Source organism: Gorilla gorilla, chromosome 14, assembly GCF_029281585.2.
Source record: "Gorilla gorilla gorilla isolate KB3781 chromosome 14, NHGRI_mGorGor1-v2.1_pri, whole genome shotgun sequence".
NCBI lineage: Eukaryota > Metazoa > Chordata > Mammalia > Primates > Hominidae > Gorilla > Gorilla gorilla.
Window position 1 is genome coordinate 42,266,074 of NC_073238.2, and position 27,896 is coordinate 42,293,969.

A 27,896-nucleotide genomic window follows, 5' to 3' on the forward strand; every position below is an offset into this window, starting at 1 on the left:
ACTTTGTGGCCTGGCGTGGTGGCTCATGCCTGTAATCCCAGCACTTTGGGAGGCCGAGGCGGGTGGATCACGAGGTCAGGAGATTGAGACCATACAGGCAAACACGGTGAAACCCCGTCTCTACTAAAAAATACAAAAAATTAGCCGTGCACGGTGGTGGGCGCCTGTAGTCCCAGCTACTTGGGAGGCTGAGACAGGAGAATGGCGTGAACCTGGAAGGCAGAGCTTGCAGTGAGCAAAGATCGCGCTACTGCACTCCAGCCTGGGCGACAGAGTGAGACTCCGTCTCAAAAATAAATAAATAAATAAAAAACAAACTTTGTAAATATTACCAATGATTAACTTTGAGTGGAGGGATTACAGATGATTTTTTTTTATTATTTGGATATTTATATTGAGAAAAATAACCATTATTTAAAAGAACATCGACTACATTGTTGACACTTTTCCTGCAGAAAGTGCAACAAGTGTATCAAGTTACAAGTAGGTCTGGCTCTTAGAAGTCTGTGAACCCTTCTTCACCTCATTAATCATTGGCTGACCTATAGAGACTCAGCAACCAGAAATAAAGGCATGAGGTCAAACTGCACAGGGCTTGGGAAGGCTGTCTGACTTCAGATCCTTCAGGCCCTCAGACCTCACGGCTCAAGGTCAGACTGACTGGGAAAGGAGTGGGAGTTTTCCTGGGGCGTGGAGTGTGGACACCATCAGAACCAGGCTGAGGAATACCAGGTACTGCAGAGCAAGTGGCCGTTGTTAAGGGATTCTTTATATGGTGTGATTCCTTATTGTGGTTTTCTGTTTGCTTTCACTCCGTTAACTTGTGTGAGCTGCTTATTATTTACCAAGCACTGTGCTCATGCTTGGTGGGGGATAGAAAGAGGCAAAATATAGGATCCCAGCCCCCAAGAAGTCTCTCATCAAAAGTAAAAATTAGACAGGTAGAAAAGATAAATTATAACACAGCAAGACAAGTGATATAACACAGGTTTATTCCCCTCAAGGAATGCAGAGGAAGGAAAAATCAAGCCTGAAGGATTCAGTGAGTCTTAGCAGAGTTTCTCATGCAGTAGGCAGCCTGGAGGAAGGTGGCTGGGAGAGGGAGTTCCATTCCAGGCCCAGAGAACACCTGGGGCAAAGAGGCAGAAGCAAGAAAGAGCACAAAGAAGGCACCCACACCTAATCCCTGTGTTCCTTTTGAATTGCTGCTGTCAAATTACAAATGCCGTGGCTTAAAATGACACAGGGAGATTTGACCACAGAATGTGGCTATGTGATGATGATGGGAGCAAGAGACTGCGGTGATGGATGGGAGGGAAGGCCATGAGCCAGGGTGTGCAGGCAGCCTTTAGAAGTTGGAAAGGGTGGCCGGGCATGGTGGCTCACGCCTATAATCCCAGCACTTTGGGAGGCCGAGGTGGGTGGATCACCTGAGGTCAGGAGTTCGAGACTAGCCAGGCCAACATGGTGAAACCCTGTCTCTTCTAAAAATACAGAAAAATTATCTGGGCATGGTGGCACATGTCTGTAATCCCAGCTACTTGGGAGACTGAGGCAAGAGAATTGCTTGAACCCGGGAGGTGGAGGGTGCAGTGAGCCAAGATCACATCACTGCACTCCAGCCTGGGCAACAAGAGTAAAACTCCGTCTAAAAAAAATGAAAAAAAAGGACATTGCCGGCGTCTTGGCGATTTGGCCCGACGCGCTCTGCTTTTGCTACAGCATGGTGGCCTACTGGAGACAGGCTGGACTCAGCTACATCCGATACTCCCAGATCTGTGCAAAAGTAGTGAGAGATGCACAGAAGACAGAAATCAAAGCAAATGCCAAGAAGACTTCTGGCAGCAGTGTAAAAATTGTGAAAGTAAAGAAGGAATAATCTACCCTGACTAAAGCTTGAAATGCTACATTTCCAAGGTGAAGATGTGTGGGCACATGTTATGGCAGATTGAAAAGGATCTCATTTCATGGGAAAAAAAAAAACCCTGTCTTGTTCATAAATTGACAATGTCAATAAATTGAAATATGGTTCACTGTTAAAAAAAAAAAAAAAAGGTTGGAAAGTGCAAGGCAAGGAAATGGATTCTCTCCCAGAAACCTCCAGAAGGAACCAGCCCTGCCAACACCTTGATTTTAGACTCCTGGCCTCCAGAACTGTAAGAGAATAAACCTTGTCATTTTAAGCCATGAAGATATTAAAATAGTTGTGATTTGAGGTGGTTTGTTAAATAATAATGGATAGTAGGAACAGAGTTTTGTGCCTGGAAATAAGGTACTGCTTAAACACCTAAAACATAACTACCATATTTAATTAGCTAATACTAAACATGTAGTTTGAGGACTGAGTGGCAGGAAGAAGCCAGATAGGCATTGGGGTAAGCTGATGGTGAGTATTTGAATAAAGTGAGAAAAATAGTATTTGAAGCTAGAGAAAATAAAATGTTTATTATATATTGGCAGAAAATTTGGCAACACTGTCATCTGAGATAATACAGAAAACAGGAAGCGTACTTAATAAGCTCAAGTAGTCCAGCCAAGGAGATTTCTGGGCAGGGTACTAAAGGTGCCACCAGCTTCTTATAGCTGCCTGTGTAAAATCTGAAATGATGAAGATGAAATAAAAAAATATGATGTTCAGCTTTCAAGTCAAATTAAGAGGACACATAGAGGGCTTTCAGCTGAATTTATCCAGCAGGAGATTCTCAAGGCAAGAAAAGACCTCTAGGGAAGATCAAATCTAGGACACGGTCAAGAAAATGTGTTCTCAGAATAAAAATAAAGACAAACATATGACTTTAAAGCTCCTTGTTGAGATCTAAGAAAGGTATAAGGTGGTCCTTTGTAGACTCTTTCAAGTAGACAAAAGGCCTCCTAAGGATTCTACGGAAGCCTTTCAAACAGCCTCTGTCTAACAGTAGGGCTTCTGAAAATCTTGCAGGCATTGTTGCGCTACAGCTTCATGGGGAGCTCAAGGTAGAGAAGAGCTTATCACAAAGAGATTTGTGGGTGTAGCCTTATCTAATGGAATGGAGTTTATAAACTGATGCATAAGAAACCCACAAAGATGTTAAAGGAATTATATCAGCTTTGTTCAAAAGGAACAGATAGTACAAAATAAAATAAGGCTCCCCAGACTTCTAGTCAGAAAGCAGGCTGAAACTGCGCAGGCTACTTTTTGTTTGTTTGTTTGTTTGTTTGTTTTGAGATGGAGTCTCGCTGTGTCACCCAGGCTGGAGTGCAGTGGCACAATCTCGGCTCACTGCAATGTCCGCCTCCCAGGTTCAAGCAATTCTCTGCCTCAGCCTCCTGAGTAGCTGGGATTACAGGAACCCGCCACCACGCCCGGCTAATTTTTGTATTTTTAGTAGAGATGGGGTTTCACCATCTTGGCCAGGCTGGCCTTGAAATCCTGACCTCATGATCCACCTGCCTCAGCCTCCCAAAGTTCTGGGATTACAGGTGTGAGCTACTGTGCCCAGCCACACACAGGCTACTTTTTATGGAGAAGAAAGGATAACTCAGAAAATGGGATTAAAGACCTACAAAGCAGAGCAAATATTTCCAGAGAGTACTTTGCAACAAGCAGGACTGGGCCCTAACCAATACATGGGCAACACATGCTCAGATAGGTTTCAGAATTAACATAAACCAATGATTGTTACTTGTTTCCATTTTCCACACTTTAGAACAAGAGTATTTATACACATTATCCTATACCTATATCACTTTGTGTTGGGCTTATTTGGGGGAAGAGCGGCAGAAAACCTTATTTCATACGTTTTCAGATCAAGAGGACCATATTCAAGCAACTTAACTGAAGGAGCCTAATCTGCACCTGGACCTGATTTATATCATGAGACCCTGTACCTTGAGCATAAGCCTGGTGCTTTAATGAGATGAAACTCTGGGAGGAAAGAGCTTGGATGTGGAAGAACGTAAATAATTCGTGCACATGTGGCAAACTGGAAGTTTGAAACACGGCTGCAAATTTTTTGATATTCCTCCCATGGAGTGGTGGCTTTATGTCTCCCCCTCTCAAACCTGGGAGGGTCTGTCACTTCTTCAATCAACTGAAAGTGGTGGTGGAAGTGACACCATGTGATTTCTGAAGCTAGGTCAGAATAGTACATATAGCTTCCATCCTGCCTACAGGGAACACTGACTCTCGGAGCTCTGAACCACTAATGTTAGAAGCCACAACCCTATGGAAACCCAAGCCAAATGAAGAGGAACTCTGGTTAACAACCCAAAGTAAGCTCAAATTTCAACTTTGTTTTAGCCCAGATACCAGTAAAGAATCCTCTAGGTGATTTCAGCCCCAGCCATTCAATTCTTCCTAACTGAGGCTCCAGACACTGTAGCATGGAGACAAGTCATTCTTACATACCCTATCTGAATTCTTGTCGCACAGAATCCATGAACATAATGAGATGGTTGTTGTGTGACATTAAGTTTGAAGTTGTTTGTTGTTTGTCAGTAATAACAGGAACACTGCTATATTAGTTTCCTGTGGCTGCTGTAATAAATTATTACAAACTTGGTGGTTTAACACAACAGAAGTTTATTCTCTTACAGTTCTGGAGGCCAGAAGTCCAAAATTGTTATCACTGGGCCAAAATCAAGGTGTTAGCCGGGCCACACCCCACTGGAGACTGTTGGGGAATACCCCTTCCTTGCTTCTTCCAGCTTCTAGTGGTTGCTGACATTGACTTGTGTTGAAGCCAATATCTACAAATTTCTCTCTGTTCCTTCTTCACATTGCTTTCTCACGTAGGGTGTGTGTGCATGTCTGTCTGTGTGTGTGTGTGTGTGTGTGTGTGTGTGCATAAGATGAGACAGGGTGGAGGGAATCTCTTCTGTTTCTCTCTCTATATATATATATTTTGTTTGTTTGTTTGTTTGTTTTTTGAGACAGAGTTTCACTCTTGTTGCCCAACTAGGAGTGCAATGGCATGATCTCAGCTCACTGAAACCTCCACCTCCTGGGTTCCAGGGATTCTCCTATCTCAGCCTCCCAAGTAGCTGGGACTATAGATGCAGCCATCATGCCCAGCTAATTTTTGTATTTTTAGTAGAAATGGGGTTTCACCATGTTGGCCAGGCTGGTCTGGAACTCCTGACCTCAGACGATCCACCCACCTCAGCCTCCCAAAGTGCTGGGATTACAGGTATGAGCGGCCTTCTGTTTCTCTCTTATTATGACATTTGCAATGGCATTTAGGGCCCACATGAACAGTCCAGGATAACCTCTCCATCTCCATATCCTTTTTTTTTTCTCCTAGACAGAGTCTTGCTCTGTCACCCAGGCTGGAGTGCAATGGCACAATCTCAGCTCACTACAACCTCTGCGTCCAAGGCTCAAATGATCCTTTCACCGCAGCCTCCCAAGTAGCTGGGACTACATGCGCCCACCACCATGCCTGGCAATTTTTTGTATTTTTTATGGAGACAGGGCTTCACCGTGTTGCCCAGGCTGGTCTCAAACTCCTGAGTTCAAGCGATCCACCCTCCTCGGCCTCCCAAAGTGCTGAGATAACAGGTGTGAGCCACCACACCCCTGGCCTCAAAATCCTTGATCATACCTGCAAAGACTCTTTGAAGTTGGATTTTGATTTTTTGTTTGTTTGCTTGCTTGTTTATTTTGTTTCTCATACAAAGTAATGTTCATAAGTTCTAGGAATTAGGACATGGATATCTTTTGGGGTGCCCTTTTTCAGCCTGCTATCACTGCATAGTTGCAAAATACTACACTGTATATATTCTTTTGTATCTTGCCTTTTTAAATGTATGAGCCAAAATAAGCATTCCCATGCCATTACATACTCTGAAAACAGCAACTTTAATGGTTATGTAATATTCTATTGAGTGAATGTAACATGTTAGTTATCCAAAACCTTAATTTTTTTTTCTTCTTTTAACTTTTATTTTAGGTTCAAGGGATACATGTTCAGGTTTGCTACATGGGTAAATTACATGTTGCTGGGGTTTGGTGTACAAATGATTTCATCTCCCAGGCAGCAGTAAGCATAGTACCCAATGGATAGGTTCTGTTTTGTTTTGGAGACAGGATCTCACTCTGTCGCCCAGGCTAAAGTGATGATCTTGGCTCACCGCAACCTCCGTTCAAGTAATTCTCACGCCTCAGCCTCCTGGGTAGCTGGGATTACAAGTATGCACCACCATACCTGGCTAATTTTTGTATTTTTAGTAGAGATGGGGTTTCACCATGTTGGCCAGGCTGGTCTCAAACTCCTGACCTCAAGTGATCCACCCACCTCAGCCTCCCAAAGTGCTGGGATTATAGGCGTGAGCCACCAAGCCTAGCCCCAGTGGGTAGTTTTTGATCCTCGCCCTTCTCCCACACTCCACCCTCAAGTAAGCCCTGATGTGTATTGTTCCACTCTTTGCAGCCATGCGTACTCAATGTTTAGCTTCACTTATAAGTGAAAACATGCAGTATTTAGTTTTCTTGTCCTGGTCTCTGGCTGTATCTGTGTTGTTGCAAAGGACATGATTTCATTCTTTTTTATGGCCGTGTAGTATTCCATGGTGTATATATACCATATTTCTTTTATCCGGTCTACCATTGATGGACATCTAGGTTGATTCCATGTCTTTGCCATTGTGAATAGTGCTGCAGTAAACATACGTGTGTATTTGTGTTTTTGGGGGAATGATATATTCCTCTGGGTATATACCCAGTAATGGGATTGCTGATTCAGGTGGTAGTTCTAAGTTATTTGAAAATCTCCAAACTGCTTTCCATAATGACTGAACTAAACATTCCCACCAGCAGTGTATAAACATTCTCTTTACTCCACAACCTCGCTACCTCTTATTTTTGACTTTTTAATAATAGCCATTCTGATTAGTGTGAGATGATATCTCACTGTGATCCAAAACCTTAATGTTGGGTACTTATTTCCAACTCCCTATTTTTTTAGTATTTCCTGAGACTAGATTCTACATATGGAACTTAGTGAGTGTGAGCAGTTTATGACTTGTGACTATATTGCCAGATTGCCATTTAGAAATACATATTAATGTATTATTTTATTATTCCTGTGGGGTGCCTGTTTCATCATATCCTCACCAGCACTGAGTACTGGATTTTTTAGTTTTGGTTATTATTTGCCCTTTTTTTTGAGATGGAGTCTCGCACTGTTGCCCAGGTTGGAATGCAATGGCGTGATCTCAGCTCACCACAACCTCCACCTCCCAGGTTCATGTGATTCTCCTGCCTCAGCCCCCCGAGTAGCTGGGATTACAGGCGTACACCACCACATCCGGCTACTTTTTTGTGTTTCACTATGTTGGCCAGACTGGTCTCGAACTCCTGACCTTGTGATCCACCTGCCTTGGCCTCCCAAAGTGCTGGGATTACAGGCATAAGCCACCGCACCCGGCCTTGCCAATATTTCTTTAGAAGTCTATGTTTTCGGCTGGGCGTGGTGGCTCACACCTGTAATCCCAGCACTTTGGGAGGCTGAGATGGGTGGATCATGAGGTCAGGAGATCGAGACCATCCTGGCTAACACAGTGAAACCCCGCCCCTACTAAAAATACAAAAAATTAGGCGGGCATGGTGGATGGGCGCCTGTAGTCCCAGCTACTCGGGAGGCTGAGGCAGGAGAATGGCATGAACCCGGGAGGCAGAGCTTGCAGTGAGCCGAGATCATGCCACTGAACTCCAGCCTGGGCGACAGAGTGAGACTCCGTCTCAAAAAAAAAAAAAAAAAAGAAGAAGTCTATGTTTTCTTCTCATTTTGTATTGGATTCTTTATAGGTTAGCAATTTTCTGGCATTTTTGTAGCAAATACTTTTTCATCATTCTGTTATTTGTTTTTAAATTTCAGATATGATGTCCTTAATTGCTATCTACTGTTTTCTTTGTCACTTCTCACTCTACCTTTATACTTATAAAGTCTGCTAAAGTCTGCACTTTTTTTTTTTTTGGGGTGGAGTTTTGCTGTGTCACCCAGGCTAGAGTACAGTGGTGTGATCTCAGCTCACTGTAACCTCTGCCTCCCGAGTTCAAGTGATTCTCCTGCCTCAGCCTCCCAAAGTGCGGGGATTACAGGCGTGAGCGGCCGCGCCTGGCCCAAAGTCTACACTATTCAGAGAGCAGATTGAATAATGCTTGAAATAGCACAGTGTTTGATGTCAGAAAGGCCTAGATTAGAATCTGTCTCATAGAAATGAATGCTGGTTGTTTTAAAGCTTAAATAAAATAATTAAGTTTAAAAATCAAGCATGAAGGCTGGGATACTCACTCCATTTCTTTTGGTTCTGTTTACTAGAAAAGAAAAATCATCGAAGACAAAATGCGAATGCCCAATAAACATGAAATATGCTCAACCTGCTTAATAATTTCAGAATGAAAAATTAAATTGGTTACCATTTTCTGTCCATCAGACTGGCAAAAATTTAAGAGATAATGTCTAGGGTAAAAGAGGATATGAAGAAAGGGAAACTCACTCAAGGGGACTGTGAATTGTGTGACTTGCTAAGGTTTTTTGGAAAGCAATGGCTATCTTTACTAGAGTTTTAAAATGTACATTTTTTTGACCTACCATTTCAAATTTAAGAAATCTATCCTTTAAATATACAAAACTACAAAAGGGTATATGTAAAAAGTTTACCTTCGTATGGTTTGTAATAGCAAAACAATTACAACAACTTAAATGTTCATCTGTAAGGAAATCGTTAAATAAATTGATTTTAAATTTTTTCCCACTAGAATTAAGTTTCCCGAGAATAGGGATTTTTAATGGTGATGATTACTGCTGTTTTCCCAGCACTTAGAACACAGTAAATATTCAAAAGAAATGATTGAATAAATAGATAAAATTATATCTTTGTTTACATAATGCAATAGACATTTTAAAAATTGATGTGATTTATGTGTAATGACCTGGGGAAATATCCATGATATATTATTAAATGATAAAAGCAAGTCACAAAGTAAAGTGTGACTTCATTTTTGTTTTTTTTAAAGGACAGAAAAGAAAGAACAAGATTTTAAATGTAATACATATTTGTGTAAGCACAGAAAATTTCTCGAAATGACATCCAACAGTGTTAACATTGTTAACAGAGGGATGGAATTGAAAGGATGGAGAAGTTACTTTTTTCTTTTCACATTTCTGGTTGTTTAACCTTCTTGGAAGGAATTGTTTGTGCAAGCCCTTAGCTCAAATCAAACTAGACTTTGCTATGGGAAAGTCAGTAGGCTCGAATTCGCACACACATCAGGGAACAGTGACCTTGATACTGTTAAGTATTCTTTGTACAATATTGGTTTGTTGCCTTTTTTAAAGTATCTGTTGAACACTGGTAAATTTTGCTCCCCGCCTCTCTGGTAGTCACTCGGCCTGTTCTTTCCAGCAGGTATTTCTCTTGCAGAACCTGCTGGCTGGCCCCCGCCCTTATCTCTGGACTGCTTTGGAACCAGCGCGACTTCTGTGTGGCAGCTACTGTGTGCACGCTCGACCTTTGCCACCCTCCGCGCTGATGGGAACTGGAGGAGGATGTGGTTTAGACACAATGTGGCCCAAGCGTCCTTGTTTCCTGAATATACCCCAAAGTACAAGTCCCATCTCCAGTTTTGAAAGAATTCCCCGAGAAACGGGGCTTGAGTGGAGTGGGTGGAGGTGAGAGGGGAAGATGAGGTGTTGGAGAAGCCCGGAGCATGGGGCCTCTATTAATATTAACTTTTATTAAGAGTTGGCCTTTCTTTCCCCGGGGCTTCACAAAGCAGGAAGTCAAGGGCAGTGGAACAGGGAAGGGAACTGGCAGGAAGAGAAGACCTTGAGTAAATTATTTAGCTGTGACACGAGATTAAGAGTGATCCCACCCTCCTCCCTGCCCCACACACCCTAAAGTGGGCCCAGGTTGGGGAGCAGCGCTCCAGCTGCCACTAATCATGGAAGCCCAGAGGCGAAATCAGCTTCCCGGGGACCCAGAAAATTGCTGGAGTCTGGCGAGGGGCAAATCAGGAAGTGTCTTTGTCGGAGATCGGATGGAACCCGGCTTTGGGGCGCAACCGGGCTCTGGGGGAGACCGCGTTTGTCCAGGTGGCAGGCCGCGCCTTCTGATGGCTGTGAAGAGAAGGAGCGGGGGTTTTAAGAGCCACAGCGCCGCCGGGAGAGTGGAAAGGAGTAGATTAGCTCGCGCCTGCTATGCGAGGCGACTCCCCCCGAGACCCACCCGCAGCCCAGCGCCCTTGGCCAGGAGGCCCGGAAAGCCACCGAGGCGGCCGAAAGGGGCCGCGGGGCACCCCTCAGCCCCTCCTGCGGCGGCTCCGGCTGCCCCTGCTCAGCCTCCCGCTCCCCGCCCCGAGTCCCAGCTCTCAGATCGGCCGCAGGGCTGGGAACAGAGGCCGCGGGGTCCCGGCAGTTCCGGCCGTTCCGCCCGCTCAGCCGGAGCAGCAGCGCCGCCTGCCGGGGGCCTCGCGCAGGCGAGACAGGCCAGACGCCGGAGGCCGCTGGCGGCTGCAGCTTTGAGGGGTCGAACACACCAGCGCTCCCGTTCCGCCTTTTGAAAATCAAATCCCTTGGGCCTGGTGCCACCATCGCCAACCCAGGTCGTCCAGCTACGACGGGTCGAAGGCCAGTGCTCCAGGCCTTCTTCACCGAGTGGCTTCGGCGCTTGAGGCCCAGGTTCCCCGCACCTCCGCGCCGTAGTTGCGCGCGCCTTTTGAAAAGGTTGGCGTCTTCAGGTATAAGGACAAAAACAACCGCGGACATCACACCATTCCAAAGAAGAAAAAGAAAGTGCCCGGAATCTCAGGGCGCGACTTCCGGGGCGACGGGCGGCGGCGGAGAGGCGCTCCCAGGGCTTCCTACCCGGCAGGAGGCTGCGGCGCCGGGACCTCGCCTGCCCTCACCGCGCGCCATCTCTCGGGAGACGCCGCGAATCTCTCCAGGGAATCCCGGGCAGCGGCGCAGACCCAGCAAAGACCGGCAGCAGGCCGAGACCGGCCGCCTTGGGCGAGAGCAGCGGGACACGAGCCCCCGGGCGCCCGCTGGGAGCGCGGGGAGGCTCTGGGCTCAGGGAAGCTGCGCTCCGAGTGGCCTTGGAGGACGGTCAAGGAGCCCGGGCCCCGCGGCGGCCAGGAGTGGACGCGACTGGTCCGCGCCGGCCGCAGGGGAAGGGGCGGGTCGGCGCTGCCTGAGCTCTATCTGCGCTAATGGCTGGGGTAGATCCGCGGAGATGCTTGAATACCAGGCCGAACGCTTCCCCAAGGCGTGTTGTAGACAACGGGCCCATTTGAGCATGAACAAAGAACAAATTTCATCCATTTTTCTGTCTAAAACATTCAAAGACTCAAATCTAGACAATAGTTTCTCTGAGATAGAAGTGTTGGGGGTGGGGGGTGGGTGGGAATAAACTAAAAGTTGGGGTAATGAGCTTGTTTCTTGTCTATTTTGTCTGACTATAGATTTACAAAAGGAGCACCCTGCTTTACTCAGTAATACCAGGCCCTCCTAGAAACTTACCCACCGAACAGCTTCACATGGCATGATCATTTGATGAATCGCTTTTTAGTTTCCCATTCCGGACAAATATCCACCCAAGAGAACCAATCATAACACTGGATGTATTAATACATGTCAAGACTCTCACTTCTCTGTAGAAATGAGAAATAAATGTCGATTGTTGGTTTTCTGTAGACTTGTGATCACGCCCAAGAACTGTCATTTTCCAGTTACCAGAATCTGAATCATTGTCTAATGTGCCATGTATGTAACAATATATCACTAACAGCGATCTAAAAGCGTAAAGATGTTTATGTAAAATTCATAGATTTGATGAAAATAATAGGAACGAATGAAAATAAATACAAGAATCTGGATTTCTAAAATACGCATTATTTTTAACAAAGTGGTCCAAGGGAAAAATAATGTTTTAATTTTTTATGTGCGGATTCCAGACAAGCATTCTTTCTTTTTGTTCTTCCTACACTCTTCTACATTTCTATGTTGTTACTAGACAGTGATGTCTGGTTCTGACTTATTTATGTATTTTTTCTATTTGTTTCTGGCAATGCACATAATAAGAAATACACATAGCAATATTCTTGCTATTGTTGTTCATAACCACTGAGAAAAAAAAGCAGCAACAAGTAGGAATAAAAGAAGCCTCAGCCACAGAATGGCAAGAAACGTTATATGTTTTTTAGGGCCACTCTTTGCACCTCGTTTTACAGACAGGTTACTACTTACCAGCTTACTGACCTTGGGAAGACCCCAACCTCTGAGCTACCACTTCCTCATCTGTAACCTGAGGATCCAGTGAAGTAATGTAAGACAATGCAGCATTGTACGCTTATGACTAGACCCCAGTCATGACATGAGCTGCTTCTGTCTAGAAAATAGAGGGCTGGCAGAGCATGTTGGCTCACGACTGTAATCTCAGCACTTTGGGAGGCCGAGGCAGGCAGATCATGAGGTCAGGAGTTCAAGACCAGCCTGGCCGACATGGTGAAACCCTGTCTCTACTAAAAATACAAAAATTAGCTGTGTGTGGTGGTGCCTGCCTGTAATCCCAGCTACTCAGGAGGCTGAGCCAGGAGAATCGCTTGAACCTAGGAGGCGGAGATTGCAGTGAGCCAAGATCGCATCACTGCGCTCCAGCCTGGAGACAGAGCGAGACTCCATCTAAAAAAAAAAAAAAAAAAAAGAAAAGAAAAGAAAAAAGAAAGAAAAAGAAAAATGAAAGAAAAGAGAGGGCCGAGTGAAGACTGAAAACAGAATCTAGTTCTGTTAAGTTTTGCTGTAGCTGTTGTTTTTTAAATATTAGCTATACAGAGTGAAAGAACAATACCCGAAGTATATTTCGTGAGTAGGAAACAGAGCCTGCCCTGGTCATTTTTAACAACTCCTAATCTGTGGTTTAGGTATATAATGCTTGTTCTTGATTCTACTAATTATCAATAAATTAAAATTATTTAAGTGCCACATAACAAGCCATCATAAGTTTGTATTACAATGACTTTAGCTCTGCATTGTTTTTCCTTGTTTGCTTCCCTGAGGTTGGAGAGGAACTTATCAACTACCACTTGCATAAAACCTATTATCATCATACCACAGATACTAAGTTTGAGATAGCAGACTGTTAATCCTGAAAGTTCTGAGATAACACATGAGCAATTAGGAAAAAATTCCTTTTTAGTTTTGAAGTTAAAACTCAGATATGAAAGTGCATGAACTGCCCGGGGTTTTTACTTACCAATAAAATATTGGACACATAAACCCAGTACGTGATATAAATATTATTTTTAAGTAAATGTGCGTGTGAGGGGATGGTTTGAAAATCATTTCATCTCAGGGAAGTCTTTTTCATGGATCAAAACTGGTTGTGTTGTGGTTTATGGATTACATCTCTAGCACAGAATCACCAGGATCCTGCTTTACTGGTTATTTAACTTTGGGGCTCTGGCAACCTTGTTGATATTATCTATATCTGCTGTGGTTAATGACAAATTCCAATTGGGAAAAGCTGTTGTTAAAACAAATGTAATGTTTGGGCACTAAAGATGCAGGAGCCAAAAGGTCACCTAAGTGCTGCCCCCACCTTCTCTGGACTGATTCCTCCAGGAAGAATGTCAAGGTAAACGTTGGTATAATCTCTGGAACTCACAGAGTCTACCTTCTTTATTTGGAATTTGAGAGGTTTTTTTTCTAAATCTAATGTCATAACCTTCTAGAAAGTCATGATATTTTATACATATATGTCTATATATGTGTAAATATGTATAAAATATGTCTATCTTTATTTATATATAGTATTCCTCTGATTTGTAGCTAAATATAAAATATCTCTATCTTTATTTATATATATGTATTCCTCTGATTTGTAACTAAAGAAAGAAGACAGCAGGTGAGGCCGGGCGCGGTGGCTCACGCCTGTAATCCCAGCACTTTGGGAGGCCGAGGCAGGTGGATCACGACGTCAGGAGACCGAGACCATCCTGGCTAACACCGTGAAACCTCGTCTCCACTAAAAAATACAAAAAATTAGCTGGGCATGGTGGCGGGTGCCTGCAGTCCCAGCTACTCAGGAGGCTGAGGCAGGAGAATGGCCTGAACCTGGGAGGCGGAGCTTGCAGTCAGCCGGGATCGCCACTGTGCTCCAGCCTGGGTGACAGAGCGAGACTCTGTCTCAAAAAAAAAAAAAAGAAAAAAGACATCAGGTGATTCTTTTGGCCCAGTGTCACACAGCTAGCCCCACAGACATCTCTAAAACCTGCTTGGTTTGTTAAAATCATAGTGCACCCACTCCAAGAAGAGCAGGAGGCAAAAGGAAAAAGGCAAAGGAAAATTGACTGAATGTAGGAGTTGTGGGGTTGAAAATTTGTGCAGTCTAAGTGTGATTAAGAAGATAAGTTAAATATTTATTTTAAATATTTACAAATTAATCTACATTACTCAGATATGAATGTTTTTGTTATACTCTGAAACAAAACCAATTTAATGCAAGATCTGCTGCCATAATTTTACTGTAAGGGAGAATTCTGGAGATGAGAGTAAAACATTTTTCTTAAAACAACATCTAAGGATGAATCAGCCTTAGATAATTTAAACCTCAGCAGCCTGAGGTACAGGTTTAATATGTTAAACCTGTACCTCATATTAAATCTGTACTCTTGGGGTGGCTCCTGAAGAGTACAGAATTAATATTGAGGTGTTGAGGTAGAAATTATCTCAAAATAAAGAAACTTTTAATGCCATCTAGTTAGAGTATCTGCCTGTCTGCTCCTTTTGGGTTAAGAGTGTGCTGATGGCCAGGCGCAGTGGCTCACACCTGTAATCCCAGCACTTTGGGAGGCTGAGGTGGGCGGATCACCTGAGGTCAGAAGTTCAAGACCAGCCTGGTTAACATGGTGAAACCCCGTCTCTACTAAATATGCAAAAAAAAATTAGCCGGGCATGGTGGCGGTTGCCTGTAATCCCAGCTACTCAGAAGGCTGAGGCAGGAGAATTGCTTGAACCTGGGAGGTGGAGGTTGCAGTGAGCCGAGATCGAGCCATTGCGCTCCAGCCTGGGCAACAAGAGCGAAAATTCGTCTCAAAAAAAAAAAAAAAAAAAAAGAGTGTGCTGATGGATTATTAGAAGGTTCTCAACTACATCCTCAACTAATCTTTATTCTCCTAAGTACAGCTAGAAACTAGATGTTCTAGTTGGGAACATGTCTTCTAGTAAATGAAAGGGCAAGTAAGCTATACAGATCAGCAACTTGTCGCCACATCTGAAATGCTACTGAGTGCCTTGCCACTCAAGATTTTATGCAGATGCTTAGGAAGTGGTAATCAAGGAACAACAGACTTCAGGCAATTTTGACAAAGCAAGCAAAGCTGAATGCATTAGAAAAAAAATTCTGGGAAAGGGTTATTCTATCATAATTTGAGAAATTATCTTGCTCAAAAGCTCTTTGTAAGGACTCTCCAGCACTTTGCAGAATACAGTACAAGAAGCTGCTCACTCATATCATGACTGGGGTCTAGTCATAAGCATACAATGCTACATTGGCTCCCCATTGGATCCCCATGTTACAAATAAGGAAGTGGTAGCTCAGAGGTTGGGGCCTTCCCAAGGTCAGTAGGCTAGTAAATAGCAACCTGTCTAAAACGAGGTGCAAAGAGTGGCCCTAAAATATATCTATAACTTTTCGACCAAAAATTAGCCGGGCATGGTGGCGTGCACCTGCTGCTGAGACAGGAGACTCTCTTGAACCCAGGAGGCGAGGTCACAGTGAGCTGAGATCATGCCACTGCACTCCAGCTTGGGCGACTGAGTGAAACTCCATCTCAGAAAAAAATAAATAAATAAAATAACTTTTCTTGCCATTCTGTAGCTGAGACTTCTTTCATTTCTGCTTGTTGCCTCTTTTTTTTTTCCGAGTGGTTGTGAACAACAGCAAGAATATTGCTATGTGTGTTTTTAGATTGTTATTTAATATTTTCTTCACTGATGTAGGCATCTTTCTGGATATTGTTAGAAAGAAATGAAACACATTGCAATGAAATATTCGTTGCTTTCATTGGCAGTCCATCGTGTTAACTTTATTGGATGAATATGATAAAGCCACGAATTGTTCACGGCGGGGCGTGGGGGAGAAGACTCAGGCTGTTCATTCTCCATAAATACTTTTTTGTTTGTTTGTTTTTGAGGCGGAGTCTCTCTCTGTCGCCCAGGCTGGAGTGCAGTGACTCGATTTCGGCTCACTGCAACCTCCGCCTCCCGAGTTCAAGTGATTCTCCTGCCTCAGCCTCCCGATAGCTGGGATTACAGGAGCGCACCACGACGCCCGGCTAATTTTTGTATTTTTAGCGGAGACGGGGTTTCGCCATGTCGGCTAGGCTGGTTTCGAACTCCTGACCTCAAGTGATTCGCCCGCCTCTGCCTCTCAAAGTGCTGAGATTACAGGCGTGAGCCACTGCGCCCGGCCCGGCCCATAGACACTTTTTTTAACCTCTGTTCCACAATATTGACAGGTTTTATTCTCATATTTATCCTAAATTTCTAGTCTTACCATATATTAATACTGTGCCCACATTACTGTAATTTTTAGAAAGAAAACATCGTGTGCAAAATGACCCTTTTAGAATGGTATAGTCCCTCGCCCCCAATTTTGTTTTTCTTAAACATTCAACAAATCCAAGAATCTCCCCTGCCTGACTTAGTTTTAACTTAGTTTCAACAGGCCCACGACCAACGTAGAAAAATCTTGCAGCGCCCGGGTTTGGGCTCAGCCGGAGTCGGGAGAGGCGCTTGCACCTCCCAACTGGGTGAAAACTGGAACCTTTCCGGGTTCACGAGCCCAAGCCCCATCTCTTCCCAGAGCGCGCGCGCCCTCTGGCGCCTGAACCGACGACTGGACGCGGTGGAGGCGTGGGATTCGGAGGCCCGGACCCCAAGCTCTGCGCTGGAGGCGTCAGGAGCCGCGAGGTCATCCGGTTATTGAGGGTCTCAAATAACCTCAGGCGCCCCTGTGCAGACCTCCCTACACTCCTCAAGCTGCGCTCCCTACTCGTGCCACATCCCTTGTTCCGTAGGTATTGCTTCGGGGGTGACACAGTTGGCGTTAGAAGCGCGGTGGCCTCACTTGCCGGAGAGGGTCCTGGTTTTGCGCCTTTTTCCGTGGCCCGGGAGGCTTGCCAGGCGCTCGCAGCAGCGAGCCGGGTGCTTGCATCTGAGAGAGCAGCCGAGCTCCTTTCCCTGGCCCCGTACCCGCGTGCAAGGGGACCGAGCCCCGGGAAGGGGAGGAACTTGTAATCGCTTGCAGCGGGACAATGTCGACTTTTGAACCTCTAACCACTAAGCAAACAACCCATGTGCTCTTGCTCCACTGTCCAAACAGGGTTTATTGACAGGCGTTTCACGGCAACGCATAGCAACCCCAGCGGCTAGGGGGCGGGCCTGTGGGCGCGGCCGGGGCGCGGGGAGACCTGCGGGGCACCGGGGCTCAGACCGGCCCTGACCCAGGACCCCTCGCCCAGCGGACCCGGACACGGCTTCCTCCTCTGCCCGGCACCCCCCGACCCCACACCCCGCACTCCTCCCTCTGGCTTCGAGGCCAGGCGCCCGCGGGCCGGGCCACCGGAGCCCCTTTCCCAATCCTGGAGCTGTATACGCCACCCGGAAGGGCCGCGGAATTGGAGAGGTGCTGCAGAGGGTCTATACCTCTTGCTGTTTCCCGGCTCTGCTCATCTTCCCCAACTGCCCTTAAGGCGCCTCCGTGGGCGCGCTGATTAGGCTCTCGGATGTTGGTGGGAAGATCGAAACGAAGGGCTAAGCCCCCCTCGCCCAGGTCCTGCCGGGAAAGTTCAGCTCGGCGGCTTCCAGGATCAAAAATTTTAAAGGCTGCAGCCCGGTCCCCAGTGGATCGGCCAGATAACAAGAAACTGTCACTAAAAGGATCATTTTATACTGGGTCTAGAAATCTTGTTTGTGGGGTGATTGGGTTGGAAGGGGGGCGCGGTCGGGGATAAGGAAACTGCAAAGACAGAGAAGAGAGTGGAGGCAGAAAGGGCTCACGGAAATGCCCAGTGATTTACAGAAGACTAAATTCATGGAAATGCTGTCTTGGGAAACTAGGGGGATTTTTTTTAAAAAAAAATTTAATGCTCACTTTAACTAGCTGGGTTGTGGGGTGTCCTTAGGAGGGAGTCACTGCAGAAGGGAACTGCCTGCTGTTTGCAAAAAGCCTCCATGTGGATTTGGTGAGATGCTATGAGGGGGCCCTCTCACCCCCACCCCCCATAATTTCTGACTGCTGGGAAGCACCTGGCCATTCAGATGTGCATTTCGCCCAAAGGCACCCCCAGGAGAGCCACGCATTCCAAGGCTGGGCTCAGGCTTGGGGGCAGGGAAGGTCTCAGAACCTGCTCTTTCAGGCTTCTGATGCTCTGGGGTAAAATGAGGCTGTCCAGATAATCTCCACTCCCTCTCTGAATTTTCCAAATCAGCTTGCAAGCAGAGAAGATATTTCATTTCTTTAAAAAATAAAAAATAGTTGCAGACAAAATCTGAAGATAAATACAGAATCTGAAATCTGGAAAGCTCATTTATCTCTTTTTCTTTTTAGAAAAAATTCAACTGTGTTCAAATACTCCCCACTTCCCTTCACCATATCACTTCTCCCCCCATGGATCCAGAAGGCTTTAAAAACTCTGGCTTGGATGTTACACAGACCAACAACCCAAACAGCAGCAACAACAACACAAACTCCCCCCACCCCCTTCTTCATCAGCCCCAAGATTGTGAAAATGACAGGAAGTCCAGGGTGGCTCTGGCATTTATAGCACTGACATACATTCAGCCCAGAGAAGCTCTGGTGACAGGCTCTCTAAACAAGTCCCTGTTCGGGCCCCCTGGTCAGGCCTGGAGTCCAATAACCACCCCCTCATACCACACCCTGTGCATACACCAGCCAAGCCTTCCCTGGTCTGGGAAGGGAAGAGAAAAAAGACGCAGGCCACCTGGGGGTTCTGCAGTCTTTGGTCAGTCCAGCTTTCTATCTTAGCTGCCTTTGGCTTCCGCAGTGTAAACCTTGCCTGCCCGGAGGCAGGAGGCCCAGCTGGACCTCCGAGGGCCATGAGCAGGCAGCAGCCATCTTGGCCTCAAGCTTGCCTTTCCCTTGAGTCCCTCTCTCCCCTCGGCTCTAGCCAGAGGTGCAGCCTGCAGATCTAGGAAGAGAAGAGCTGGGGAGGAGGATGAAGGCCTGGTTGGTGTGGTCAGTCCAGGCAATGCTTCTGCCAGTCCAGAATGAAGCCCAGCGGCGGCTTTCTGTCTCCTCAGTGGCAGAAAAAGCCAGATGGGAAAAAGTAAAAATCTGGGAGAGTATATTTCTTGAGGCCCCAAATCCCACTTGTCTTACTCCTGGCTCCCATTTTTCCTCTGAGAGCCACGTCTGTAGGTCTATGGCTGTGGGTGGGAGGGGAGGGGTCTCTCCTGAGGAGTCTAGCAGAGTCCACGCTCCTCATGGCTCAGCCTGGAATTGCTCTGCCGCTGCAGACCCCGGTGGGTCACTGGGTGACGGTGGGGTTTAGCACCCCCCCAGTTGGCCCCAGAACCCCAGGGACAGAGCCAGGCACTGAGGCTTGCAGGGAAGACACCGGACTCAAGGGCTCTGGGACACTTCTCAGAGGACCTGGCTGAGGCTGGGGAGGCTGTGGTGGCGGCGGAGGCGGCTGTGGTGGCTGCTGCTGCTGTTGCTGCTGCAACTTCTTCTTGTTGATTTTCCTCTCCTTTGCTCTGCGGTTCTGAAACCAGATTTTAACCTAGAAATGGAAAGGTGGAGAAAAGCATGTGGTGGTGAAGATGTGAGGGAAAAGAGGAACAGTACCCAGCAGTATCATCAACATCTTCTGCTCCAGCTACAGAACTCCAAGTCCTTCTAGAAGCTTTCCTTGGGCATCCCCATAACAGCCCAACCCTGGATCCATTCTTAGGCCCAATTCAGCCTCATGGGGAAGAGTCTTCCTCCTTCCTTGCTCCCTGGGTTTCTTTTCAAAGCAACTTTTATCTACGTATTTACTGGAAAAGTTTAAAGTCTCAGAACCAAGGAAAACTGAAACTGCAAGGCCCTTTCTACACAGCAAAGGGAGGCCAGTGCTGGGTGGTATACTTCAAATGGCAACCTTTGGCCCCTCAAGGCTAAACTAAAATGTAATTTTCCTCACCTTAGAGCTGAAAATGAGATTTAATTGTGTGGCTTCCTGGCTGTGAAGTTGGCCTGTTTTTCTAGACTATATACATAAAATGTTCATGAACCAAGTGTTGTCCCTCTAGTTTTTGTGAGAGACTGAGTACTTTATTCAGTTTATTTTCTTAGGTACAGTGCTGGAAACAAAGAGAATAGGTCTTTAATATGTCTTTATAGACCCAAATGGAATTCTGGATTAAACTAATACCCTTGGCTGTTTTTCACACTTCTTATATCCCTCAGAAGACAGAGACAGAAAAAATCAACATCAAAAAAAGAGAAGTAAAGGTAGAAGGAGGCTTTTAAAAAAAGTACTCCAGGGCCAGGCACAGTGGCTCACACCTGTAATCTCAGCACTTTGAGAGGCAGAGGCGGGCGAATCACTTGAGGCCAGGAGTTCGAGACTAGCCTGACTAACATGGAGAAACCGCATTTCTACTAAAAATACAAAATTAGCCGGGCATGGTGGCACATGCCTGTAGTCCCAGCTACTTGGGAGGCTGAGGCAGGAGAATCGCTTGAACCCGGGAGGCAGAGGTTGCAGCGAGCTGAGACCGCGCCATTGCACTTCAGCCTGCGCAACAAGAGTGAAACTGCGTTTCGACGGTGGGGATAGGGGGAGCATGTACTCCAGGCCAGGCATGGTGGTTCACACCTGTAATCTCAGCACTTTAGGAGTCCAAGACAGGAGGATCACTTGGAGTTTGAGACCAACCTGGGTAAGACAGTGAGACCACCTCTGCAAAAAATTTAAACATCAGCCAGTCATGGTGGCTCGAGCCTGTAGTCCAAGCTACTCAGGTGACTGAGGCAGGAGGATCCCTTCAGCTCAGGAAGTCAGGGCTGCAGTGAGCTATGATTGTACCACTACACTCCAGCCTGGGCCACAAAGCAAGACCCCATCTCTATTTTAAAAAAAAAAGGACTCCAAAGACGAATGCTTGCATCCTCCTGCTTCAGTCTCTCCACAGATTTAGATGGCCCCTGCAGCCAGATTTTCTAACTCTCGTGGTCCTCTGCCAGGCAGTGGCCCGCCCGGAGGGAGCTAGGCGGTCCCCACCTGCCTCTCAGAGAGCCCCAGCGTGGCGGCTAGCTCGGCTTTCCTCCGGATGGTGATGTAGCGACTGTAGTGAAACTCCTTCTCCAGCTCCAGCCGCTGGTGGTCCGTGTACACCACTCGATATTTGTCTTTCGTCCTGGTTTTCACTGTGGAGGAAGGAGAAGTGAGGGCTGAGAACTGCAAGGCAGCCCATCAGTCATGGGTAATGACAAACCTCCCTAACCCAGGGACATTTCTCTTCCTCCACCACCCTGGGGGGCCCGGGTTTGGCTGGTTCCTGCCAAGTCTGACAAGACCCCCCAGAGGGTCTTGTGGGGGGAGGGTATGAGGCTAGTGGAGGCAACTAAACTAACCTTGGTATTAAGTGGTTTTTAAAAATTAAGGAAAGTGAAAACCTCATTCACACAGAAGATAGCAGAATGTAACCACCCTTTCGGTAAACCAAATACAGTACTGGCATATATTTGACACCAAGGGAAAGGGGGCAGGGTGAAGTGGCCGGGATCCTGGAAACATCCAGATTTCCAGGCCTACCAGAGATGGAAGCCCACCCCGAAAACAGCTGTCACTGTGGGCACATGTTGTAGAGGGGGTGTGGGGGTTACTACTTTGCTTTACTACAAGTGGAAAGCGGGGCACAGGAGCTGACAAGTCGCCAGAATCATCCCCCAGACACACCAGGCCCATCAGGTGGAATTCTGAGCTGGGCTCTGGCCGAGGGAACAGGCAGAAAACCCCTCCTGCTGGGGACACTTTATACCTGCCCAGACCAGGTTTGGCGTTTGGTACTTTTTCTTTTTTGATCCTCCATTTATTCCTGCTGCAAATCCGGCCAGAGTTATCCTGACCAGTGATCTATGCTCATTGGATTGAGTCAACATATTAAATCCTAGATTGATTGTTTTACTGAAGGGCCTTGACAAATAGTGTCCACAATGTTGGAGCAGGCCCGAGCCTGGCGTCTCCACCAGGTCTGTCTTGGCTCAGCCCTTGGCAGAGCCCTGGCCAGAAGCCGTTCTCTCTGGCTCCGTCCCACTTTTGGGTCTTCTTGCAGCTGAACAGGTTCAGTCGCCCAGTGCCCAATCCCACAGAAAGATCTGAAGGGCCTGGGAGTTGCCTGGAGGTGTTTAATGCCCCGCAGGCTGACTTTGTTCAGGTAAAACCCTTTGCAAACCACAATAAAAGCGTCCTGGGAAGATACAGGCCTGATCAGAGGGAGCTCCCCCGAGCCGCTGAAAGGGGAACACAGCCGCAAACAATGCAGGACAAGGCGATCTTATCAAAGAAAAGCCCTTTCAATGCCTTAATAACAACCACATTCTGTTTGAATTACCACTACTGAGCAAATGGCGGCCCCGGCTTTCATCCCCCTCCCCGCCAGGCGTATTAACATAAACACGACCCTGCAGGCGCATTTGAATGGGGCTGTGGCCCCGACCCCGCGCCTGCTATGAAAGTAAAGGGAACCAACGCGACTTTCTCCGCGGTGGACGCGCGGACACGCGTGACCGCCTCAAACCCACTCCAGGCTGCCATTGGTACCCGCACCTTTTTACAGATGAGGAAATGGAGAATCAGACCGGGTCACGCAGATAGTATCAGGGGGGGTTGGCACCGGAGCCTGGCTGGAGCCACAGAGGACACCTCCGGAGCTGAGGCGCAGGGCAGTTCCTTCAGCCGAACACCCCGGGAGGGAGACTCGCCTGGAAGTATCTCGGAGCGACCCTTGCTCGGGTGCTGCCACTTCAGTGTCCCGGACGGGCCGGGCAACGCGATGACCAGACCCTGAGCGCTCTTCGACCCGCGCCCCAAGGGCCTTGGAGGCGCCCCACACCCCCTGGGAACCTAGGATCGGGGCTATGGAGGGGAGGGATGAGAGGGACTTGTCAGAATTCATTATTGACTGCGAAAGTCACCACCCTCTTTCCGGGCCCTAAAAGAGACAATGGCAGGGCTGGGAAGGTGTATATCAAAGCAAGCCAGGCCGCGTCCCCCCCCCCCACCCCCACCCCTTGACAGATGACGCTCCGCAGAGGAGCCCGGCTCCGGCCCGCGGGCTGCGGCCACCCCACATTAACATCACAAGGGCACCCGGCGCCGACTGCGGCCTTGCCACCTCGGCGCAGGACTTCACAGCGGCCTCTCATCTGCTGACCCCGCGGCCTGGGCTCCGGCGGCTTCCCTCCCGCCCCCTTCCCGGCCCTCACCCCGCGGCCGCTCTCCCGGGACACGCAAAGGTCTTCCTTAGGGCGTGCGCCACCCCCGCCAACCGCGCCCCACACAGGGGCTGTAGAAAGTGGGTCTTTGGGAGCCAGGATCTGGGAGCCCCTGCTAGGAGAAAGGCGCCTCCGCTAGAAGGGACCAAGCCAAAGCTCTGAGGCTCACCCGAGGCTGATCTGTGGCCTTCTCCCCGGTCGGCGGCATTCCCACCAGGACTCTCCCTAGCATGTGCACAGTGACGCAGAAACCGATGCCCAGAGACAGCCCCCAAAGGGCGCTTTGATTTATACAGTTGTAATTGGCTATAAACTTCTGCAAAGTGCCCATAACCAGCGTGCCTGCCCAATTGGGGCAGCAAGGAGCGAAGCAAGAAAAGCGGAAGCGCTGAGGGCCGGGGAAAGACTTTAAAGGGGGCACTCAACTAGGACTCTCCCCACCGCACTTCCTTGCCACCTCTAGGCACACTCGAACACCAGAAGGGGCAGACCCGGAGTCAATGAGCCCCACAGTCCGGCAAACCTAGGATCTTTTTCAGTTGCACACACACACTCACAGACATCCCTGACACCCTTGAAAGGAAGCTTTGGGAGAAATGACCCCTACCTGGAGCGGCGGCTTAATTCCCACCAGGGTTTCCTCCCCATCTCCCTGCTCTCTCCGCAGACGCCTGCCCCTAGGCTTCTTGCCCCTAGCCTTCCAGCTTTTGCTTGAAATGACCCCTTCACAGGTCAGAGGTTCAGAGACGGGGCGCGCCCCCGTCGCCTTAGCAGCTGGGGCTAGCACCTTCTTCCCAGCGACAGCAGCTCTCCCTGGTCTGTCTGCTCGCTGTACCTTGAATTGGCCCGAATGGCCAAACCCGGTCCCACACACAGCCTAGCCATCCCCCGACCCCCCCCCCCCCGCCCCCCGCCCTCCACCCAGGTCACTTCTCTTCTTAGATGGCTCAGATGGGGAAAGAGAGAGCGGAGATAAATGGCCCAGACCTAGCCCAAGAAGGTTCGAGCCTCCCTCTCTCCTCGGCGGCCAGAAGCCACGCAAGGAATGCATGCCGCAGCAAGTGCCGGAGGACGCGATTCTGCCCGCGTCCAGCAGTGCTCACGCCGACATTCCCCGGAGCTTCCCGAAGGTGTCCCGGGGTTGCGAATGAGGAGCTCTTGGAAAGAGGACGCCTGAACACGGTGTTGAGACTCAGAATATTCACTCCCAGGCTCAGTAGGTCAGAGAAGCCCCGAGGGGCCAGAGGCCCCCGAATTTGTCCCCGGGCCGTGCCCCTCCTGGCGCCGAGCTCCCAGACATCCCGGGACGCCCCAGTGCGCACTGGACGCGCGACGCGCAGCAGCCACTGGCTCGACCCGCGCATTCCCAAGCACCCTCCGGAGGGGCGCAGCCTCTGCTTACCTTGGCTGCCGAGGGACTGCTGCGCCGGCTTCCGCATCCACTCGCACAGGTTCCGCCGCTGGCCGCCGGGAGACAGCTGCTCGGCGGCAGCGGTGGCGGCAGGCCCAGGAGGGCCGGGGTTGAGCGTTTGCAGCAGCCCAGAAGCACAGGAAGGCGCGGCGGCCGGGTGGTGCGGGTGGTGATGCGGGTGGTGGTGCGGATGGTAGTCTGCGGGGCTGCTGTAGCCCATGGCTGCGGCCGGGGAGCCACCGTTGAGGCCGTGAGCCACGGCGTTGGCGGCGGCCGCGGCGCCTCCGGGCGCGTAGCCATTCCAGTCCTCCCGGAGTGGGGCGCCATACGCTGCCGGCCAGGATGGCCCCGGGGACTGCGCGCTGTCCAAGTTCGCTGCCGCTGCAGCTGCGGCCGCCACGTGGTAACCGCCGTAGTCCGGGTACTGCGGGGGGCTGACGAAGTTCTGCGGCGCCAGGTTGAGGCCGCCAGAGTGGCGCACGGAGCTAGGGTACATGCTCACGTCCTTGTCCAGGAGGTAGCTCACGTACATGGTGGCGAGGGTCCGGGAGCAGACCTCACCATGCTGCCTGGGGACCGACGCTGGAGGCTGCCGGGGGGCACGAAGGGAAAGGGGCGAGGGGACTCGAGGAGCGGCGGGTGGCTGCGCCCCAGCCTGCGGTGCTCCGCTGGCTCCTCGCGGCTCTTCTGCCTCCGAGGCGGTCCCTCCCTCTGGCCTGCCTCCTCCCTCCCTCCCTTTCTTCCTTCTTTCCTCCCACCTCCTTCCCACTAGGCTGCAGAGGCGGGGAAGACCCGCCACAGGCTGGCGTGCGGAGCCCCAGGCCGGCGGCCTTCCGTGATTAACGAGTGTTTACAAGACTCTATTAGTAATGACACAGACACCAATGGTTGGAGACGTCGAGGCGCAGCGCGCACTCTACGCACAACCCCTCGAAACATAATTTGCATTTTAAAAGATAAAGGGGAGGGAGGCTCGTGAGAGGGCAGCGACCTGACACAGCTAAATATTCAAACCTTTATTGTTAAGAGCTTCCTCCTTCCAACCTGGTGCACTTTAACCTCCAATCACAGGTTCAAAGAATGAAATCAAGAGACTTACAAAAGAGAGGGGAAGAGAAAAGGCTATCTTGGTGGGAATCTGAGCTTGGAGACAGGAGCAGTGGTTGTTTATGCATTTGCAGGGAAGGGGGCGGTCAAGAAACTCCTTCTGTCCCAAAGAGAAAAGAAAAGAGAACCATTGCTTTGATGAGAACGTTTCTGACCAACCTGGTAGGTGACAAGCAGAGAGCCCTAAGAGATGGGCCATTCCTTCCCGCCCTGTGCTCCTGGCCCGGACGACTGCAGCCCCAAACAACTATCACCTCCAATCAGTTATTTTCTTGCCCAAGGAAATTACTCGCCCTCCGCACAAGACAAATTATGATCCTAGATTCAGGCTGCATCTCTGACTTCATCTTACATTTGAAATTTGAGTTAAATTCAAGCGATTTATTGTTAAACGTTTACATTCAAGAATCAGAAGTTTTAAACTACAGAAGTAATGGGCATGTGGTAGAAGTTAGGCTAGTGGTTATTGGCGTGCATAAGTGGAGGCGAGCTAGGGGATCGTTGGTAAAGCAGTTTCTTAGGCTGCTGGTTACACAGAATGTCAGTTTGTGAAAATTCATTGAGCTACACTTGTATGTTTATTATACTTAAATATAAGGAAAAGAGAATTTCTGCTAATGCTTACCTAGGTATTTATGTGTCTTACGTCATACCTATATCTTTAAAACTCTCTGTCCTTTACAAAGGGAAACGTTCTCCGAAGAAATTTATTTCTCATTTCCAGGAGATGATAAGGCAACTCAGGGCCATTATTAACGACCGCTAATGAAAAGCTCTGAGTTGAGAAAGGATCTCTCTTGGTTTGGGAAGCGCTGCGGCCAAGGGGCCTAGGGCTGGAAGTGGCCGTCTTGGGGACCGGAGCCGCGCAGCCCGGGATCGGGAGCTGCCCCGACAGGAGGGCGGAGGCGGCGAGATTCGGCCCCCGCGCGCGCCCAGCTCGGTTTCAGCAACCGCGTGGAGTGGGCCTGCGGCCGCCGTTCACCTCCTATACAAGCCTTTGACAGCGCTGCCAGATTCGGAAATGAGGATCACTGCGGCGAGGCCCGGCGGGCTGGGCAGCCTGACTCGGCGGCTTTGAGCGCTCTCAGAACCCGCGGGCGCTCGCGGCACTCCTGGAGACCTGCACTTGTCTGTTCTCATTGTCAAGCGTTTCGCTCGGATATTTGTCACCATCGCCTTCATCCTGTCATTTCTGGGGTGCTCTCCAGTGTCCTTTATCTCCCTTGAGCCTCACATCCCCCTAGGATCTAGAACAAAACCTGGGAGGTGTTTTTATCCTCCCCATTTTACAGGTGACAACCAGCAAGTTGCCTCTGCAGACACCCGAAAGCGATCAGAACTAGCCTAGAGCTGCGGGATCCCCTGTTTTCTGGTTCATCCCACCCTTCGTGTTTGTAAGGAAGAAGGCTAAAAATGGGGGTGGTGGGGTACTCAGGGGCCAAGGAGCTGCGCACTCAAGAGGTGGGAGACCGAGCTGGTCCTCCTGGGGGACTTCCAGCGCCTGGCCTGGACAGCCGAGTGTCATCGGACTTCCTGAGAAATACAACCGGAAGCAAATTGCAAACCCCGTTACAAAATCCAAATCGTTGAGAGAAGGGCAGTAGGGGAGGTCCGCAGACCTGATGGGGTGGGAATGTGGGAGGTTAAGTGGTGGGCACTTCGAACTTTTGATCTAGCAAACATCTTCCTCCTCTTCCTGGAGACACAATTCCCCTTTCCATCCCCCATACCATCCCCGCTCCCAGGCCTGAGCTCTAGAAGCCGAGGCTGAGGCTCCAGCCTATGTCTTCGGAATGCGGGCATTCTTTGGAACAATCGCTTTATTAGGGACAGCCATTCCCTCCGCCCTGCGGTGGCCGCTTCCTGCGTTTTTATGGCCCAGGCTGCCGGC

The 27,896-nt window shown here is 48.9% G+C and overlaps 2 protein-coding genes across 3 annotated transcripts; one reads left to right on the top strand and one right to left on the bottom strand.

Moving 5' to 3' along the window:
- The first annotated feature begins 1,675 nt into the window (after positions 1-1,675).
- On the top strand, positions 1,676-2,054 carry LOC109029312 (ATP synthase F1 subunit epsilon). Its single transcript, XM_019039539.4, has one exon. The coding sequence runs from the start codon at positions 1,724-1,726 to the stop codon at positions 1,877-1,879; it is 156 nt and encodes a 51-aa protein (XP_018895084.1). The 5' UTR covers positions 1,676-1,723; the 3' UTR covers positions 1,880-2,054.
- Positions 2,055-17,348: 15,294 nt separating this feature from the next.
- CDX2 (caudal type homeobox 2) lies at positions 17,349-25,739 on the bottom strand. Of its 2 annotated transcripts, none has more exons than XM_019039547.4 (3): positions 24,890-25,739; positions 21,276-21,417; positions 17,349-19,786 (listed from the first exon to the last, which is right to left on the bottom strand). In XM_019039547.4, the coding sequence occupies exons 1-3, from the start codon at positions 25,428-25,430 to the stop codon at positions 19,648-19,650; spliced, it is 822 nt and encodes a 273-aa protein (XP_018895092.1). In that variant the 5' UTR covers positions 25,431-25,739; the 3' UTR covers positions 17,349-19,647. The 2 variants fall into 2 exon arrangements, with proteins under 2 accessions (XP_018895092.1, XP_004054354.1); XM_004054306.5 differs by having other exon boundaries at positions 21,272-21,417.
- Between the last annotated feature and the right edge of the window lie 2,157 nt (positions 25,740-27,896).

Coding starts and splice junctions, on each gene's coding strand:
- LOC109029312 (XM_019039539.4), top strand. CDS start 1,724: ATGGTGGCCTACTGGAGACAGGCTGGACTCAGCTACATCCGATACTCC.
- CDX2 (XM_004054306.5), bottom strand. CDS start 25,430: ATGTACGTGAGCTACCTCCTGGACAAGGACGTGAGCATGTACCCTAGC. Junction 21,418..24,889: donor GCAGTCCCTCGGCAGCCAAG/GTAAGCAGAGGC, acceptor CTTCCTCCACAG/TGAAAACCAGGACGAAAGAC. Junction 19,787..21,271: donor TGGGGCTCTCTGAGAGGCAG/GTGGGGACCGCC, acceptor TTCCATTTCTAG/GTTAAAATCTGGTTTCAGAA.